We start from the raw sequence: 20,669 nt of genomic DNA, 5'->3' as shown, positions 1-20,669 counted from the left end.
GCCCACATATCGGAGCAAAAGAAACGACCGTCTGAAAATACCTGACTTATAGTTGCACTAACTGCTTCTGAGTACATTTCAAATTGATACTGACCAAAAAATTTTGGTGCGACTTTTCTTTTTTCTGCAATACGTTGCTGTAGGCCCATTAGTCACAATACGGTGTACTGTTTGCTGCAGCGCGCCACTGATACTTAAAGGAACCGACAACTTCCCAGAAAATGAAATGAGATGACTGCACAGATGGAAAGATTGTTCCTCATAGTGACTCGAATTAACCCTACTTTTGCCGTGAAAAGTGGAGTTACATTTTTATTTCTTCATTAAAAATCGTGAAAATTGCCTGTGGCGCCACCTGGTGACAGACACATTCTATGTCCAAGCTGCCCTGTCATGTGGCCGTAAACTAATGTACGCGGTCAACAATTTTCCTGTTAATATGGAAATATTGTTTGCATCTTTATAGTAAAAGATATTCATAAAACGTACTTATAGGCCTGCGTTAGTAGTGCGCAATGAAGTGGCGCTGCCTTCACATGACGTAATTCCTCATGCTCGGCACGTCTTGGGAAACTTTTCTGGGTGCTCACGAAACCGTGCACACAGTTTCCAAGTCGCTAAGGCTTTAGAGTGACATGATTTTTTACCTACACTTTGTCTCAGAAATGACGTGCAGTGACGTTTTTGGTGACTTGGCTTGGCTCGTGTGTTGTGAGAGTAACGAACGACGATGGGACAAGTCATCCACGACACTGACGCATCAACCTTGAGTGCAGACGCACGCAATGCGATACAAATACAGGGATGCTGTATAGAGCCACATTGTCTCATTGTAATGGCTTGTTATTTTCAAGAATAGTTGTAAAACACAGAATAAATGTGGTTAAGCATATTTACAGGATCTCCTGCAAAAGCAGCATAATGACAGCATGCACAAGTCTCTAGAAAGGCTAGCGGCATCGCTATCAATTCTCAGCATTGCTGGACAAAAAGGCACGTCGGTGTTCAGAGCTTTTTAAATCATAAAATACTGCTTATAAAATAACTATGTGCCTTTATGAGTAACTACTGCAGCTACAAACACTGTGAAGGGTAAGCTTTCAATCATACCGAAAAAAGTGAGCCGAAAAAATCGGTTGTCGGTTCCTTCAATCACAGTTTTCTTTTTTTTTTAAAAAAAAAGAAAACTCTGATTGAAGGAACCGACAACCGATTTTTTCGTCTCACATTTTTTTACCGACCAGTTCCAGTCGGTCAGTCATCATATAAACTTTATTGGGGTCCTATTGAACTACAGAGGCAGGGTTGTGGGCCGCACCCACGTTAAGGTCAAAACAACATGGTCAGTTTCGATTCTGAAGAGCTACAAAAATGACAAGCTGCCGCACGCAACTGGCACACAGAACTGCGATGCACTGGAGGCATGTGCAGAATGATGTTGCTGTCATCATCATCATCTTCACCTGGTGGCCAGACTTTCTCAAGACTTCCACACCATAAGCTCGTGAGCAGCCACTGATTAGTACCCTCCTGGCACAAGCACAGCAAAAGGCAACTATGACGTCAAGAGTTAGCTGGCCATGTCGGAGCTCGGCCACAGTGATGATGAGAAAGTTTTCGGGTCTCCTTTGGGTCGCTTTGCATGATGTGAATGTCGTAAGGTGCAGCATACAGCGCTGTGGCGGGCATGCGAACCGCAAATGTTACCTTTCCAAGCTGCATTCGATGTTCATATTTGGTAAATCATATATACATGTTCACAAAATGATAGGTGTAACCCCAAGGGACAAGAATCGGGCAGAGTGTATCAAGGAACAAACGGTTGTTAAGGGCATCATAGTCAAAATCAAGAAGAAGAAACGGTCATGGCAGGGCACTTAGAGTGAAAGCAAGATAACCGGTGGTCATAAAGGATCACAGACTGGATACCAAGAGAAGGCACACGGGTGAGGGGGAGACAGAAAGTTAGGTGGGCAGATGAGATTGAGAAGTTTGCCGGTATAAAGTAGCAGCAGCAAGCACAGGACCGAGATGACTGGCAGAACATGGAAGAGGCCTTTGCCCTGGACTGGGCATAGTCAGGCTGATGATGACGATGATACACGTGTTCACGAGAATTGAGCCTACAGGCTATCTCTGCTGTGAAATTCTATGTCAGTACCCCTTTAACCTGTGAGAATGAGTTTGGCAAGCTAAGTTAATAATGTGCACAGCATCTGCCATTTCACTGTGCCAACGCGATTGTGCCATTGTGCCCATGCGATTCCAACGCCCACAGTAAAATCACAAATCTGGAAAACTTGATGTACACACACTCAACCAGCACCTGTGTGACACTGATGCTTAAATCCCAAAATACTCCAGTATTTAAGCACTATCCAAATAGGGCATCTGCAAGTTGTTAGTGTGCTCACTGAAATGCTCGACAGGCTCTGTTACAGACAAACTTATGCAAAATTGTATAAACTATAACTAGCCTTATTCTTTATTGAATAGTTATAGTTACTGTATTTCAATGGCAGTGGATTTTTAAAAATATCTTCAAGGCACTTTGCATGCTCCAAGGTCAAATGCCTTTGTACTTATGCCTTTCGCATTCTTTCGTAGTCTAGAATTCAATAAAATGGCTATTTCCTTATATTCCCTGAAAATGCTATTGCCACAGAAATTCAATGTCAAACATAAAGCTTACATAACAGGAAAACTGCATCATAATGCATTGTAATGGTAAGGTGCTTTATAAACCTCATCCCTAAATCCATTTCCATAGGCCATATCCCAGAGACTATACGTCTTAGTATGTGCACATCTCTTCCACTTGTCCGTGCACTATATTTCTACAGAAAATCCATTTCACCTGCACAAGTATATATTTCCTTTGAATCACTTTAGTTATTACTGCCACAGGAATGGAATATTAAATGCATGATTTAACTGATTTAAATGACCCAGAACATGCACTGCCATTGAGTACTTACAATGCAATAAACCCTAAATACAAAAGCTCCTATTTTATAAAAGTTCTTATTTTCTGTTATGAGTATAACAAAGCTATCTTCGCACAAGATACATCTTCAATATTATGAAGTTTCACCACATAAGCATTTTTCGATAATGACAATACTACAGCTTTTCGTACCGCACGTTTAAGAGCAAGGTACCGTACTTACTCGAATGTAAAACGTGTTTTCTTCCTGCTTTTTGCTACCTGAAGCCAACCCTCGCGTTAGAATCGATTAACTAAATTGTAGTTTAAAAAGTGAAATGATGCACACAAGTCCTTTTTTTTTTGTCTTCCTGGAAGTCACCCCTCGTTTTACAACCGTGGTTGCGTTACGCACGACTGTATACAGTGCTGCAAACCAGCCAAGATGCATTGCTGTGCAAACAGTGTGATGACATATCATAACATTTCAAGTTGCCTGCAAACTTCAAACAGGCAGGTTTACAAGTGATATTAGCCTACCATACTGCTTCCTTTAATGCAGTACTATAAGCACGATCCAGAACACAATTTTACTCGATGAAGTCAAATTGGCTGATCATCAGATGCATTTACGACCAATGAGCCAATGCGTTCTAACAGCACACTTATTAGTGCACCATTCTGTATACAAGGCACATAAAATGAACATACCAGCACATATCAGTGATTTCTTTTACTCTTGACTTAGCAGGGTCTTACAGCAGATGTTATGTTGCTTGCTTTTTCTGCAATTAGCTGTTTTGTCTCCTCAAAACAACTTTTTTGCAGTGCCCTCCACAATATGTGCACATCATATCACTAAAGATGGTCGCAAGGGTTACAAAAAGAAATGTAGGGTGCAAAATTTCGCAACTATTTCTATTTCATGCAAAAATGTTAATGTTACTCATTTTGCGAGATCGGCACAATTTTAATTTTTCATTGGCACTTCTATAGTCAACAACTATGCATTAACCAGCTCAACAAACCTTGTTAAATTACATCATTGAGTTCATGTGGCACCAAAAAAAAGACGCGATTATGACAGGAAGAATGTTGTCAGTGTACTAAGTTTCCAATGGTGCAGTGTGTGATGGGTTTGGTGCTCGACGGCAGTCAGTGAAGTTTATTTTTCTCGGCCATATTGGAGGATTAGGTGTCACAGGTGAGGCAGGATTGGGAAGTGACCTGACAACACGGTAAATAAAAACGCGACTGGACAACGGCACGACGACTGCATGGCACAAGGCAAGGAGGCAGATAAGCAGACGACGGGGAAAAACCGTATTCAATGTTTACCTACTGTCACGGGAACACGGAGAACTTCCAGAACTATTTCACACGAAAAATTTTGTTTGTTATACCGATGTTTTTTCTCCAAGTATGAGACAGAAGCTTTCGATTCCTGATTCAGGTTCAATGCTGCGTTCAGGCCAGAAGCTGATTGAGTAGCTGATACCAGCAATATCAGTACCACTGGGTTGTTGGCTTCACTAAGACTTGACACCTCACACCCACCCTCATGCGTGATGCTCGTTATCTCCCAGTGATTGCGCTTGATAAACACTGTCAGAGCTGAGAAGCCACGTCGACATGCAATGTTTAGACGCCATGGCTGATAACGGACATCCTTTGTTTCCTCAGTCGGCGATAAGAGAGATAAGCGCAAATACGAGCAGTTCCACTGCATGCGTTCGCACTCGTGTCCTCAAAAAATGATAATTACAAGTGTCGCAATCACAAACTTCGACTTGAACCTTCAAAGATGGCTGCTCGTCTCCTAGGTACTTTAACATCCTGACTGCATTGTTATTGTGATAAGTCTACTCTTTGAAATGGTTTCTTGCTACTTTGGTATTGAATAATTATCTTCTCAAAAATAATATGTCGCTGTTGTCCAAAAAAGAATACTGAAGCTTACATGAAGTCAAATTAGTTTAATAATTTTTATCAATAAATACTCAATGAAAACGCTAGCTACACATAACAATGAAGAACAGAACAAGTACAAGAATGCTGTTGAATATTTTGAGCATTCCAAGAATCGTTCCATTAGTACGACAACTTTAGTTATTCTGGTGACAAAAGTGCCTTTCGTCATCCAAAATAGTTTGGAACAGTTTGGCAAGGACGAGCAAGGGGAAGGGGTTAAACTTGCAATGCCCAAGTTTTGCACCAGATCAGATATATGCTAAGAACAGCTGTTCTAAAACCAAGCAGTGGCTTTCTGACATCATAGCTTGCTAGAGCAAGAATATTTTATAAGTGGGTACTTCCATTTGTAATGGGCTATCGGAACATAACTAGATAAAAAAGAAGAAAAAAATGCTAAATTTGGTACATTAACTTCAGTCATGTTATCGGGACACCAAAGAGTTCTGAACACAAAAATTTAAAAATTACCAACAAATTTGTGTTTCTTTTCACATGAACATGAATCAGTCTATAGCGACAGCATAAACTCTGTCTTCAAGCAGCCATCATAAAAGCTAAGCAAGTCCAGTTTTTTTTATTAGATAAAGTTCGTGGCCAACACTACAAAACGCAAAAACTATTTCAGCTCCAACATTCCACACACAGCCTCCCTACCTGAAAGCCCTGAGACAAAGTCTGTAGAGCTCGCATCAGCCAATCAGTAACAAGCGTGGGCTATGGATTTCACCACACGAAGACCAGCGACGACACCAGCGGGAAGGATGTGGGAAGGCAGCCACCCCCCCCTAAAATTTCTGCCCCGCACCCAGACACAAATATATTTAAACAAAACACTGTGCCTAAGTACCCAGATCAGGCTTAAACAACAGGGAGCATTCGATTTGGTTCTTTATCCTGGCTGGCTGATGCGAGCAAACGCTTCGGCTGTACTGGTTAATTCCTTAAGTCCTCAATATTTTTTTCAAAACGATGATGATAGTTATAGCGCGAGAACAAAACGACAACACAGAGAAAAGAAGGACACGAAAGACACGTCCTTCTTGTCTCTGTGTCGTCGTTTTGTTCTCGCGCTATAACTATCGTCATGACATACCAACTAGCCCAAGCTGCCACACTTCTAAGTTACATTTTTTCAAAGTTTCTTAACCAAAAGTGACTATTTCTTTTATTGCCGATTTCGAACTTTATTGTACTAAAATGCAGCTAGTCGATGTTGAAAAGATATTTATGCCGAATTCTCAGTAAAACCAACACCATAAAATTTACTTCTCAAAAATACACAAAAAGCAATCTATAAGCTGCTCATAAAAATAAAAACCTTATGTAAAAAACAGTTGAAGTAGCCACATCTTTCCTCACTTGTGTAGGCTAAGCACCGTTGGGCTATTTCACTTTGGAAGATTCGGAATGTTATGATGTGGAAAATCTCAAAACAGAATAACGCAAAGCAGCTTCACTGCTGAGAGCTCGCGGTATTCGCTTCCAAGCTGTCTTCATCATGACCGGTGGAGCTACTCAATCCATCGTCATCGCTGTCTAGGCAAAAGATAAACAACTGTATTCGAATCACCATCACTCGAAGAAGCCTCTTTGTTGTGTTGATGGGCCAGCTATGCATGGGTCGGCGCCGCTGCACGGCATTTTATTAAACAAAAAGCGTACTCCTTCTGCAAGAAAAAACTCAATCGTCGTGTAAGTGCTGCCATCTAGTGGATGACATGCAATCTGAGCCGAAGAAGGGTGCTTCTCGTCCTGAACACAACAGGAGAGTACGTATTCCGCTAGGAGGAGCTCTACTCGCCCAAAGCATTTAAAGGGTTAAAGTTGTTGAAATTGTACACAGGGTAACTTTTCATGTACAGTAGTGTAACTTTATGACAGGTGTGAATCGAGAGCTTCAGTTTGTTTACTAAGTGCTTAATTATTGCAATCGGAGAGTTACCGGAGACAAAAGCGTAAGCACTTGGGCTTCCCCTCGTGGCAAAGAGAGCAACTAGACAAGCACCAAGCTGCTGTAAATTGACAGCCCGCAGGCAAATCGTCATTTTAGTGCTTATCCATTGATCGGGCTCATACGGAATAATATTCCGTTGTTCTCCCTTTGCGCCATCAAACTTCGAACTGCACACGCGAGGAAACCCGACTCATTTCGAAAAGGCCAATAAAAAGCACTCCATGAGCCCTTTTAATTAGGGAATCCTATTCAATATACTCGTACAGAATACTAATACAGAACAACATTCCGTATTTCGTGGTACAGTATGGGCACCAAGAACACAAGACACGAAAATGTGTCTGTGTAATCAAGTTTTAAGTGTCACGACACGTCTCCGGGGCCGCAGCCGGGAATTCGTTTCGGGGGGTGTTTATGCGTTGAATTGCTAACTTTGGCAACCGGTGGTTAATGTGAAGACGTGTGACACACGCAAAGTTAACGCATAAAAAAAATTGCAGGGGTGTCACAACCCCCTCCACTCCCCCTCAGTTACAGCCCTGCGTGTCCCTGCCAGTGTATGGTGTTTCGGTATCTGTGAATGCAAACGTGTTACACCTTAAGAGAGAGTGGACTCCCTAAAGCTTTCTGGTGTGTGACTGCATGGAGATGACTCCCCATCCCCAGTCGACTGAAAGACGAAGGCTTACCACTCCCCATCCCTTGTCGACTGAAAGACGAAGGCTTACCAGCAATGCCTGCCAGAGCAAGTGCTGTTCTTCCTTCTTCCAATGGAGGTAAGCCTTCAGGGCACGCTGCTGCTCTTTGCCTCTGGGAAGCCACTGCTGTGCCTGTAAGATGCAAGCGATACCCTTAAGTAACTAAAAAGTCTATATTCATTCATTTTTCATTACTGTCAAACTACGCAGTGGGCGGGGAAGAGGCATAACATTTTTTAACCCTTTCATGACCGTTGATAAGTATAGTCATGAGATTTGCTAACAAAATTACTGATGATGAATATGCCAGACATCAACAAAAACTGGTCTCACACGAAACCAATGACGACTATACAAACCATACTTGCGTTTCTTGACACTAGGTGACCACACTTGTTCATTCTAAACATTTTTTTCCAGACTTTCATATTATTGCCATTTTTTTATTCTATTGCCATGCAATGAAACCACCTCCGAGATAACTTTCTATGCTATTAGTGACGTAAAGGAATGACACCGAATTGAACAAATGGTGCCATATTATTGAGCGAAAGAAAGCTTCTGTGAATGGAGGGAAAAAATGTTTCAATGAATTTGCCAAGTTTTTTTTTTTTTTCTTTTGGTAGCAAAAGAATAAAACATAGGACCCTTTATTATTTAGGTTGGGATTTCGAAAACCTCATTATAATTTACTTTCAGGTACCCACATCAAATATTATCCCAGTTTTTATGTAGACCATACAATTCTTTTTAAATGAATTAATCGTAAAAACTGTATTTGATCACATTTTTAGTAAAGTTATCGCCTAGAGTCTGCTGAAATACAATTTCATTCCGCAAGATCTACGTATTTCATTGTGATGAGTGCAGTGCGTACGGTAAGTGAGTGCCTTGGAAAAGTGCGTGACACCGAAAGTAAGAAGACAAGCAGCGCACACAAAACAGAAACCAAGAGAAGACAACGATGATGAACATAGACACAAGGGTGCTACGTCAACAAGGTAAAAGTGGGCCAATCAGCAATTACCATGAAGGTTGCCGGGGCCAATCACTTGTTGACGTGGCAACCCAGTGAGCTCCAAGGAGAGGCTGTCATAAATTACGGGCTGCTGCTGCGGGCGATGAACTGAGACATCACCCCGTTAACAACAAAACCCATTTATTAAACACTCACGGCACTTTAACAATATATGCAAAAATGTACAGAACAAACAGTAATAGCTCTCAGAGTATATCTCTCAGAGTATATCTCTCAACAAATCCCTTCACATTCTAAACTGTCCTAATCATCGTCAGGTAACTATAGCTTTACGATTCGTGCCGACTTTACTTGACCAAGTCGATTCGCGGCTAGTCAAGTCCGGGATCGGCCACGCTGCGTCACTCTCAAGGTTCTCGATGCTCTCGACAAACGTCGCCGTCCCTGCCACTGCTGATGTGGTCGCCCGTCGCCGTCATCGCCTGATGTTGGTGACATGGTGGATGCCTCGGTGATTGGGCATAGGGACCACGGGTGGCCCTTGAGGACTGCTTTCAGCAGCTGGCTTCAAAAGGGGCTGGCGCCAGGAATATTGGTGCTTGCTGTACGTGGCTGCTGCATCCGGAGCAGCCTCCCTCGAAGCAGGTTGAGGTCTCCGTCTGCCTCTCGGGATGCCCTCGTCACAGAGTCAATGTCCTGCCGCTCCCGCTGCCAGTGCTGTTGCTGGCGATGCGAGCTTCTCCTGCCAAGCCCACGTCGACAATCACAGCTCGTAGCTGCTTCCGCGCCAATCGCAGTTCGAGTCCCCTGCCTCATGCTTCCCTTTTGGGTGCGCGCGCTCACGCAGTACCAACCATTGTCTATACTTCGTTGCTTTTTTTTTAATCTTCTCCTTCTAAGAGCTCTTGGTCATGAAAGGTCGAGGAGTCCAGCCAAGGAGTGCGACCCAGTGCGCAAGGTGGTGTTCGTTGAGGATGAAGCAGGCTGGAGGCGGTTCGCCGGCATCACGGTCGTGGTTTGTCCCAAGTGCCTGGCATAAATCAAGAGTCGAGGCGACCTGCTTCACTTGACCTAAAGCTTCGACGGTCCACGGAGCCAGCGGGAAGTTACCGCAGCCACTAGGTCAACTGTCGGATGTAGGCACGAGTGCTTGGTTATAGTCCCTGGTCGGCGCAGCTAAGGAGAAGACTGCCCGACTTTGTCGGCCCTGTCTTCGACACCTACCTGCTTCGTCGTGCATACACCTGAACGTGGCCCTGCTCTTCGCCGAATTCTCGTTATGCCGACATTCCCGCGTTATGCTTCTTCTGCGCAGACGAGCCCCGCATAAGCTCCGAGCACTCACCGGTAAGATGCTCTCATGGTAGGACTCAGCATGGGTGTTGCTTTGAGGGCTTTCTTTCTGTGTTGTATCGCGTTGTGTTCCCGTATAGCATTCTTGTTGCGTGTCTATTTTCGTGTGTTTCTTCATAAAGTGAAAAACCAGGAAACAGCCTCGCCATTTTTATTAAGAGCATTGCCGTTGCCGACGGGACGTGCTCTTTCTATCTGCTTAATCTAAAGAACCTCATTACATTGATACTGCAGATACCGAAAATTGCAATAAGATTATGTAATTGTGTGGTTCCAGCTTTCCTAGAACGAAAAGTTATAAGGCTTTGAGGTTATCGTCTGAACGACTGAGAGCATTTTTCTTATTTCAACCTTTCTAAAAATTGACAAGTTCCCGAAGCACATTAGGCCCCTTGTTGCACTTATAAATGATTCAACTTTTCAGAAGACAAAATGATCATAACTGTGTGTCAAAGCTAAGAAACAATATTAATGAAAACTAACAGACAATGATGCCACGGAAAGTACAGGGTACGCCATTAGCAGTAATTGTAACATAAGCGTGAAGACTGAAAATTGGGCGAAAAGATAACTTGCTGCTGGCAGATCACGAACTTTTGAGCTAAGAAAAGCTTTTTAGAAACTTGTAAGGCTATGTAAAGTAGAAATGAGGAAAAAAGCAAAAACAAAACACCATCAGTAGCTGATGTTTTGTAAAGGGCTGTTATGGCTAGGACAATGACCCCGGACGTATGAAAATCGGTTATCCATCAGTAATGGCAGAATCCATGAATACCACTTCCAAAGACCAATTTCTCTAGGCAATTCTGGATCCCAAGAGGAGCTTCCCTATTTAATGGCCTTTTTCGGTAAGTATGTTCAATCGACCAGTCTGTTTCTTGTCACCAAACTGTGCCTTAAAACCTATAAATGTTGAGGGTATTTTAATCATTCTTTTAGGAGTTCTCACCAAATCAGAGAATATCTAGCTTCTGTAAGCGTAAAAGACATGTAAACAAACTAAGAACACAGGACAAGAGCAATTTTTAATGGTTGGTAACACCAAATATGCAGGTGTAGCCACCAGAAAGGAAAGGCAGAGAAACTTGGCAGCATAAAAATGTAAATCAAACTAAAAAGACATACCGTATGTCTTTTTAGTACAATTGTTCTTCTTTTGTTACCTAGTTTTCAATTAGCTCGTAATGTAAATAAGCCTTAATTGTGATAGCAAGTCATAATTTGTATTTGCATTAGTTAATGAGGCATGCTGCCTGAAGCCTTTGTTGTTTCTTCAAACATTTCTCAAAGACGCAGCTATGCAGAATTGAACATGCAAATGAGAGTTATTACTTTGAATTCACACCAGTTTCTGTAATCTGACCTGAAACCTCTCGAAATCAGGAAAAATATTCAGCGCGTCAGGTATGCAGCGACGAAAAATTTGTGAATACAGGATGTCCCTAGAACAAACGTTTTGACAAGTGAACGTGTCTTCTTGAACGCTTCAGCCTTGAAGAAGACAAGTGCGCTTGTTGAAACGTCGGCTCCACAACACCCCGTGTTTATCAGTTTTAACGCGACAGCGTTAAAACTCGTTTCACGAAAATTCTGGTGTGGGCGTCAGTGTCGTTGGTTGTAAGTTTAAAGATCATCATCTTGTGCGTAAACGAAAAATCAAGAAAGATGCAAATAAAACAATGAAAAATTCAGGGTCCGAGTGGGGATTAAACCCGGGTCGTTTGCAAAGCAAGGGGGTGTTCTACCACACAGCCATGCATGTATTTGCGAATACAGTGAAAATATCTGCCTCTGCTTGGAAATGCAGCGAAAGTAATTTTCATGCTTTACAGACACGCGTCCTGTATACGTGACTGACAATACAACACGAAATATTGCCGTAATAACAGTTGGACAAGAGTACATTGCGATCGGACGTTGGAACATGTGACTTCACGGTTTAAAGCCAGTCACCCACTACAAAAGGCACACACGTTACTGTGCCTATTCGCTTAGGGCCAAGTAGAGCGTGCATAGCAAGTTAGAACAGATTTCATGCGCCAAGTGTTTGAAGTACACAATAGGCACAGGTTATCGCTTTCGCATTCAACTCATAAAGGCGAAGCCTAAAGCCCCCAAATTTTTTCATGTCTTCAAGTTTCCCTCGTTTCCTGAACCTCTGTCACGCATTCGTAACATACAAGCCATACACTGACCCGGTGCAGTAGAGATGCATGCTGTTGCATGACAGCCGCAAGGCACCTGAAGCTGAGGCGTAGGCGTGACCAGGCGGGATACAAGGCTTTTTCGTTGGCACAGACAGGCTGCAGCTGCAGCTGGCAATCTTGCTTCTGCAATGCAACAGGTTGGAATGCCATTTTTACATTAAAGAATTCAATTAGAGAACACAGCACATTAGACGTCATGATACAACCCAAAACAATAGGAACGTGACACAAAGTGCATGAAGTATACAACACGACAGGATATAATGCAGAATGCAACTGGACACAATCAAGTACCATGGGGTAGATCAAAACGTGACGCAATACTGCACTAGATGACATGAAACAGCACAAGCCCATGTGACAGAGTACAAAAAGATGGGAGATATCACAGCACGACCCAACACAAAGCCATGACCTATAGTATACTATATTACTAACTCTAACCTCATTTTCACAAAGTGGCATCATACACGAAAATAAGTTCATTATATCAAAAATTCGTTATGATGTTAACTTCTTGAGACTATACCTGTCGCAAGACTATCTTTCACTCACTTCATTATATCCGATATTTCATAATAACCGGGTTCATTATATCGAAGTTTGAGTGTATATTATTTATTCACACATCACAGCACAACCTGACACAAAACTATGATCTATACTAAACTATACTACTATTTTAACTACTTGCTTAATAAATAAATAAAACAATAGTATATTATAGTATAGATCGTAGTTTTATGTAAGGTAGTACAGTGGTATGTTAAAAGCTGATGTGACACAGTACAAGATGTGACATATCACAGCATGACCCGACACAAAACTACAATCTACACTATACTATACTATGTTATACCATACTACTATAACAATGATCTCAAGTGCCTTGATGTGCAGTTTAGTGCAATACCATATACATAGTTGGTTCATTCAGACGGCTGTCTTAATGTTTCTTAATTTTATGTCACTCAAATCTTATTCATTACTCGGCATGCAGTCATTAGCCTACTTTGAAGTTTTTTAGTCGTACGTAAGTACTCAATTTGCATAAACTAGTGCTGAAAGGCAACACATAAGCACTACACGTAAGTATCACCAATGAGAGCTGCCTGTAAGTAATATCCGTACCAGTAAGTACTACCAATAAGTACAAGCCCTTGCGTACCCAAGGTAAAACCCAAGTTACTGTACATGGGCACTACCTATGAGTAGTTATATGACTCGTGAGTACTGTACGTCAGAACTCTACATATTGCCACAGAGACTGTTTACGCTATCCGACATTATGAAGAATCAGCGTCCACAGTCTTGTGCGCACTCCTGCTTGGGGCCGCACGACTCATGCCTCTTGTTCACGGGCACGAGTCAGCGTGGGTTGGAGCTGCGAAGAAGAAGAAGGTGCGTTGGCAGATGAACAGTTTTTGTTTTGGAACGCTCTAGCGGATTCTTTCATCTTTTTGCACATAATTTTCAGGGCACAAGTTCGCCCATAATAAACTAGTTTTTGAAGTTTCTTCTCTTTCACCCGTTACATTCTGGTGGAGGTGCTGGGTATGATTGGAAGCCCCCTTTGCGCAAGAGAGCGAAGCCCCGATCCTCAACGACTGGAATTTGGCGAACTGACTCCGGTACACCAGCGTTCAAGCCGCCGCCTCTGAGGAGAGCCGCCTGAATTCGCACCCCTCCCCAGTGCTCTAGCAACACAAGCAGCGTCCACAGACAACGGAACGATGGCTTACCAGGTGACATCATTGGAACTTATTCTGTCCCCACCGTGCTTGCCTGAGCCCTTCCACGGCGACACGTTCGAGGATGTGGAGGATTGGTTAGAACACTTCGAGCGGGTTGTGAAGACCAACGGCTGGGATGAAGCAAGGAAACTGCGTCGCGTGTACTTCGCATTGAAGGATGCAGCGAGGACGTGGTATGAAAACCACGAAGCGTTCATACCGCAGGGGAAGAATTCTGACGACAAATTATATCTACATATGCCAGCACCGATCATCGGGAGAAGACGAAGAACGCTCTACAGTCCAGAAACCAGCGCACGAACAAAAGCGTTGGCATGTATATTGAGGACATGTCCCGCCTTTTCAAACGCGCTGACCCGAACATGAACGAAGAGAAAAAGCTGCGTCACTTGATGCGAGGTGTCAAACAGAAGTTATTTGCCGGTTTGGTACGCAACCAACCTTGTACAGTTGCTGAATTCCGCAACGAAGCCACCTCCATAGAGCGGGCATTGCAGCAGCGCTCCTGTCACTACAATCATAACACGAGTAGTGTTCCTGCGGATGTCTTCTCAGCAAACCTTGGAAGCAGCAGCGACGTATTGAGGGAAATGGTGCGATCCATTGTGAAGGAAGAGCTCCAGAACCTGCTGCCCCGACAAGTCGCAACGCCAGTTTCATCTCTGACTACCCTGATCAAAGATGAAGTTCGCCACGCCATTCTTCAAGCCGAACCCAAGGCGCAACCTGTTCGACTTGAACAGCAATTGCAGGAACGCCCCGTACCGACTTACGCCGATGCCGTGCGCCAGCCCGCCGTGCATACTGCTTCGTTTGCAGCTCCCAGTGGCTACCGACCGCCTTCGCGTGGCTCAAACTATTCAGCTAATTAAGTACTTTGCCCACCTGTTTCCGAGAGTTACTGCACAGACGAAATTGCGGACGCGGAAGGAGACGCACTCAACACCGATACCAGCCATGAGCAGGCCTTCATGCCACACCTTTTGGATTCGTTGACTCCTGCGCCACCAGATAAAAATACCACCCACAATCCCCAGCCTGAAGAAGCCGATACCCGCTAGCCCTGGCCTGTGAGTTCATTCACCAGAAGAACCACTTAATTTGGACTGCCACTATGTTTCCCTCCGATCACATGGACCACAACAAAGAGCTTTCTCACTCGGTATCCATCGCTGATAGACTAGGCGTTGACAAGTTCAGAGGGAGGAGCACCACAACAGATGTAGCTTTCGATACCCGTGTCAATCTTGGCGGGGAGTGCAGACAGGTCTGAGCTCATTTGCATCCTTCCTCCGGTCAGTATGTACAGACTCGAGGCATGAATGTGAAAAAGCAGCAAAAATTGGATCTTGCATGCGACCGCAAACTGCATGCGGCCAGCTCAGTCATGCGACCACAACGACGCCGTCAGCACCACAGACCAGAGGCATCGTCATCGGGAACATTCCAAGCCAGACCACAGCACATCCGAGAACTACGATCACTATGACATGGCCAGTAACTGCCACAGGAAAATAGCCAGTGCCCCCCTTCCCCCGCCCGACAAGCTTATGGAAGATACGCGAGCCATGTCACAGCAAGGCCAAGACAGACCACCATGATGCAGCCAGCCACACCGACCAGAACTTCACACACTTCAGTGATGGCCAACTGTAATGACGAAGACCGACATCGAGGTCCTGGGGCATGGGCAGTTGGAACGAAGCAATGAAAGAGGAAATCAGAATAAGAACAGCCGGCCTAGCGAACAGGCGTTGTGTCTGATTTCTCTTACACTATACAGAAAAACTAGAAGCGCGCATATTACAATATTTTCAAGGGCAGCAGTTCATGCAACATTCTGTTCTTGTTTCTGTGCTGCGAAGTACGGCTCCGCTTATGGTGCACCCATACACAATCCACTACTTAACAGTACGATCTAAAAATTATTGCTCAGGTCAATAATTAATGCAAGATGCCTTAATATCTCTCACCTTTGTTACACCTGTCCCAGCAGAAAAAATGGTCCGCTGCAACAGAATCTCCAGAGCATTCTCTTGCGCCGCGAGCCAACCGATTGCCAGCATTGCAACGAAGTTCGATGATGGTACGAACTCTGCAAATGTATTGCAAAGAAAAACTAGGAAACAAAACACACTGCCTCTTTTTTTTTTTTAGAACACAAGTCATTGGCAAAATTGAAAAAGGTTTTTTATCGCCTGGGTGGCGTTAGTTCGATCCTGAATAATTTTGTTTATTTGGTGTGCACGCACCTAAGAGGTGAAACAGGAAATGTTACTTAGTTCTGAAGCACGTCTTCTGTTGCAAGGTCCTCGCTTTTGTGGCATATGGAGAATTTGCGACATACATAAAATTATGCATTAAAGTTGCATATTAGATAATCTAATTGCAGAATCATCTAAAGGTTACTATTCAAAGCTGGAAAATGAAAATAACTTTTCTTTGACAGTTTCATAAGTCAGGCATTAAAGGGTTAATGTCAAAATAAAACATCAGCATTTCCTGAGCTTGACCGTCACTCAGAGTCAATCGAATGACAGTGTACACTCAGCTTGAAAAATGGGTGTAAGCACCCCCCTCAACACTACTACAACAGATTTCACCTGGTGTGGCCGGAGTCATGTTTCCTGTCACAAGGGCTTCGAGCTGGTGCAGGACATCTAGGAGGCTCTTGTCCTGCAGTTAAGGATAGAATCAACATAGAATAAGGGTATATCTTTGCAGTGCACAAAAACGATTGTACAGTCTTGTTTGTTATTTGCAGAAAAAACAACTTATCTGTAATGTTTGTTGGCAGCTGAGCTTCCATTTGTTTGACTGTCCCTGAACTAGAGCATTTCAAATGTGAAAGGTTTTAAATATCTGTTAAAAGCATTGCTCACAGATGGCAGCACTATACTGTGCTGGTACAACAATTTCGAAAAATATTTTAGCAGAACACCCAATATGGCCTAGTGGCATAGCATTGCAAAGCAATTACAAATACGTGAGGACAGTAAAATACATGTGCTCCTTGCAGCGGTGGTAAGATTGTGTGTACAAGCTTGAACATGCTCTTTAATGGCGATTTTGGAATTTTCGACATATGTGGTCATTTAGATTGTGCCCCCCTTAGAATGCTTACATTTGCAGTTAACTGTGCTGTCCACAGGTGGCACACCATCCCATGTTGGTACAATAAATTGGGTGGATATCTTAATGAAGGAATATTTGCTTTGCAACGAAACCTCCTAACATTACTTTGTTGGTTATGTGATTGGAGCGAAAAACAAAAAAAAGCAATAACAGGGCACATATTGTTCACACACTGAAAAAGAAAGAAACAAGAGTGAAAAAACGCAGGAAGATGTGATATCTACTATTAATGGCAAAGTGAACTTTGTCATTTGTATATGATAGATGTACACAGAAAGCCAAATTTGTTACCTATCTCTACTATAATGCCTTCTGACTAGTTTTACCTAATGATGCCAACTTTCATATTCACAAAGCAAGAAAAAAATTTTGAATTTTGAAGAGTAAAGTCACAGAAACGGACTGAACATGTGAAACCAAGAGCTATACTCAAAATGTACAATGTTTGCAAAGATAATCATGTTACAAGTACAAATAACTTGAAAAGCGTGGCTCACCGATTCATGAGGACCACCTTCTGAAAGTGGGCCTGATTATAAGTGGTATGACAATAACGGGGAATAGTATGGGCAGTAAAGTTATGCAATTTTCAAGATGACTATCATTAGTAAGCAGCGGTGGCTTAGTGTCGTTATAATTACAATTATTGACACAGTATGCTCGTGACATGCACCATCAACACAGTGTGAAGAACTGGACAAAATTGCAAAAATAATAAATACAGAAACAAATATGTGAGGAGTGTTTGATTTGTGTGCACTTTAGGCTGATACTAAGCTTGAAAGCAGAAGTGTTCATCAGGTGCAACCATGCGCACGTAGTAGACATTATAGAGCCAATGTAGATAGACCAGATAGATCTGAGACCTGCAACAGTGGTCTAATGTGTATGGTGCTCAATTACCGACCCAAAGGTTACGGGATCAAATCCTCGTCACCACAGCCACATTTTCGATGGATACAAAAATGCTTGAAGCCTTTGCACTTTGATTTAGGTACAGGTTAAAGAACACCAAGTGGTCAAAATTTATGCGGCCTTTTCACTACGACATCTCTCGTCATATCGTGGTGCTAAGGCATTAAACCCCAATGATTGATAAACGGAAGGCCATAGTGCCACTGGGCAAGCATTGTACAGCTACTTGCATTTAAAGAAGAGAAATATGCTCCATCAACATACCAAAAGCAGGGTGCTATGTTGCATTTTAGCGAATGAAGGGCATGCACTTCGTACACAAGAGCGAGCATAGGCAAGGTGGTCCTGCCCGACTGGAGGTAGGAGACAGTGGGCCAGATGAAACGCCACCCGAGAAAAACTTGCAACATTCATTTCAACTGTTCAAGACGAGTCCTCTCATCAAAACCTCAGTCTCATACGACGTTTTTCTTGTTCGACGAATGTGCAGTGATTAGAGCCAGCACATTCTTATGATCCTCTTGTGAAAAAGCCAACTAAAAAACTTGCAAATAATTCATTTCATCAACATTGCTATATAAAACTAGCAATGTTGATGAGAAACTTTCATTACCACTCACTTCATCACCTTTACTTTTCTAAAAAAACAGTTGAGAAATATCAATGAAGGTAATTGGGAGCACCAATGGACAAAATACCACACATGAAGTGTACAAGATGATTGCTCACTCCAAACTCGGTTGAAACAGTTTGTAGTGAGAATTCATCTTGTCTAGTTTTTGTAGTGTATTTTGTGTGCTTTGTGCTCCCCAGTTTTTTTATGGATCAGTACATACTCACCCAACTTTGTTTTTTCTAAAGCTGAAATCATGTCTTCCTATTCATTTCTCTGTGACCTTTATTTGTTTAGTACAACAAGTTTTACAGCAACAGCACTAGTGAGGAAAATCTGATGTTGCACTACTATGCCAAGTATAAATGGAAGTTTGAGAGTTTTTCTACGGCATCACAGCCACTCTCAACAGAGGCACATGTACCACTGTTGTGCCTACGGTAATTTCGTTTAGCTCAATATGAAATGTGTTCAATTCAATGAAATGTAAGTGAACACTCGCTAATTCTTAAGCGATAATTAGGTGGCCAATGCATGAGGCGGTTAGGTCAGATACTTTGTGCACCCCCCCCCCCTTAGCACGAGTCTCAAAAATCCAGTTTGCATTGCATTGAAATGTTTGTTCTGTAATGAGCTGGCTGAAATTTGTTTCCCGGAACATACAAACAGGAAATTTTTAAGAGCTGGTGTTGTTGCTCTAGTTTTTTTTTGTGGGTGGGGGAAATAAGTGTTCTCAACATTTCCTGGGACATGCGTGTGTAAGCTCCATGACAGATAAGATTTCCTGAAAATTTCTTCAAAGGGGTGCAGTCGTGCACTGCCTCCCTTTGTAATCCATGCTTTCTTATAAAACTTTCAGTTCTTTACAGTGCTTGTGTCATGTAGTTTCTTCTAGGCTTGCGTCTCGTTTGTGTAGGCCATCATGAGTATATACATATTCACTCAATTCGCTACCTTAATACCGTAATGAAGATTATGAAGATCTGAAGGTGGCTTTCACTGTGCAAATGCAATTCAGCTGCTTGTGAATGTATGTGTGTGGTTGCATAGTCATATAACTTTTCGTTTGCACAGAGAACAGCTTTACGTTAATCTGAACTACTTCAATCTTCCTGATATAATGCACAATTCCGAATGCAGAATTCAGGTCTTGGTACTTCCTTGATTATACGTGTCAATATGCATCTTTGTATATTAAATATATTTAGTTCCACTCTGGTTACCTCTCTATGCCCACCACGTCAACATTCATTGGTGTCCTATCATCACTTTAAAAATCACTTAATGATGACCAGTGACCACTACGTTGTCTGAAATGCATGCTCATTACATACGCTTTCTTCGGAGTCAAACTGTCACTTTAGCCTGACGATAGATATAGCGCGAGAACAGAACGACGACAAAGAGACAAGAAGGACACGAACTTAACTCCTTGTCGTCGTTCTGTCCTCGCGCTACAACTATCGTCATGTCATACCAACTATGCCAAATCGCCACACTTCTATGTCACTTTAGACGTAACTTGCTGGTTGGCTGCTCATCATAACGATCGAATGATTGCGTAAGAGACTATAAAGAGAAAAAACACAACAAAGCTTAATCACTCGAAACTGCACGTGGATGTAAAACCATCCAAACTAGGAGATAAAAAAAGATAAAGTACATGATACACACTGCGCGTTGCACGTCGAAATAACGACTTTGCTGTTGTCGTCAAGCTGGTGTGTTTGGCAGCAATGAGTTTGGGCGCTTTAATTGGCCAAAGAAAAACGATACTAATAGTGGGCCCGTCTCGTTATTTACAGCTCCCTTCCGTGTGCGTAGATACCGGAACTGACAATTAACAATGAGCGAGAATGGCAGCTCAGCGAATAGGAGCTCAGCGAATAAAGGAGAGAACCATGCGAGAACCGAAAGCTGAAAACCCACACTCACACATGGCTCCGAATCATTCAGAAGGTCGGTTTCCAACGGAATTGGGCAAAGGCCACTCGCCGCTATCATTTCGAAAAGCGATGAGCATCGTAAGCGCGATTTGCTCATGATTTCCTTTAGGTGAAAAAGAATCTCCTGTCAAAACATACCGACGCTGTCAACCGAACCGCTTGTAAGTAATGCGCATAGAGAGATGACATAGACATTGCTGAAACTGGAGAAATGA

The 20,669-nt window shown here is 42.8% G+C and overlaps 1 protein-coding gene across 1 annotated transcript in view; it reads right to left on the bottom strand.

Moving 5' to 3' along the window:
• Positions 1–20,669, bottom strand: part of LOC119166841 (uncharacterized) — a 25,724-nt gene extending 5,055 nt beyond the window's left edge. Inside the window, exons 1-5 of the mRNA XM_037418215.2 lie at positions 20,444–20,669; positions 16,449–16,521; positions 15,819–15,940; positions 12,080–12,214; positions 7,583–7,684 (exon numbers count right to left, since the gene is read on the bottom strand). Coding sequence (XP_037274112.2) covers positions 7,583–7,684; positions 12,080–12,214; positions 15,819–15,940; positions 16,449–16,521; positions 20,444–20,551 — 540 coding nt within the window. The 5' untranslated portion in view covers positions 20,552–20,669. The remainder of the gene's footprint in view (positions 1–7,582; positions 7,685–12,079; positions 12,215–15,818; positions 15,941–16,448; positions 16,522–20,443) is intronic.

This window comes from Rhipicephalus microplus, chromosome 6 (genome assembly GCF_043290135.1).
Source record: "Rhipicephalus microplus isolate Deutch F79 chromosome 6, USDA_Rmic, whole genome shotgun sequence".
Taxonomy (NCBI): Eukaryota; Metazoa; Arthropoda; class Arachnida; order Ixodida; family Ixodidae; genus Rhipicephalus; species Rhipicephalus microplus.
The sequence above is the reverse complement of the archived record's forward strand: the minus strand, read 5'-3'. Positions and strand labels throughout refer to the sequence as shown.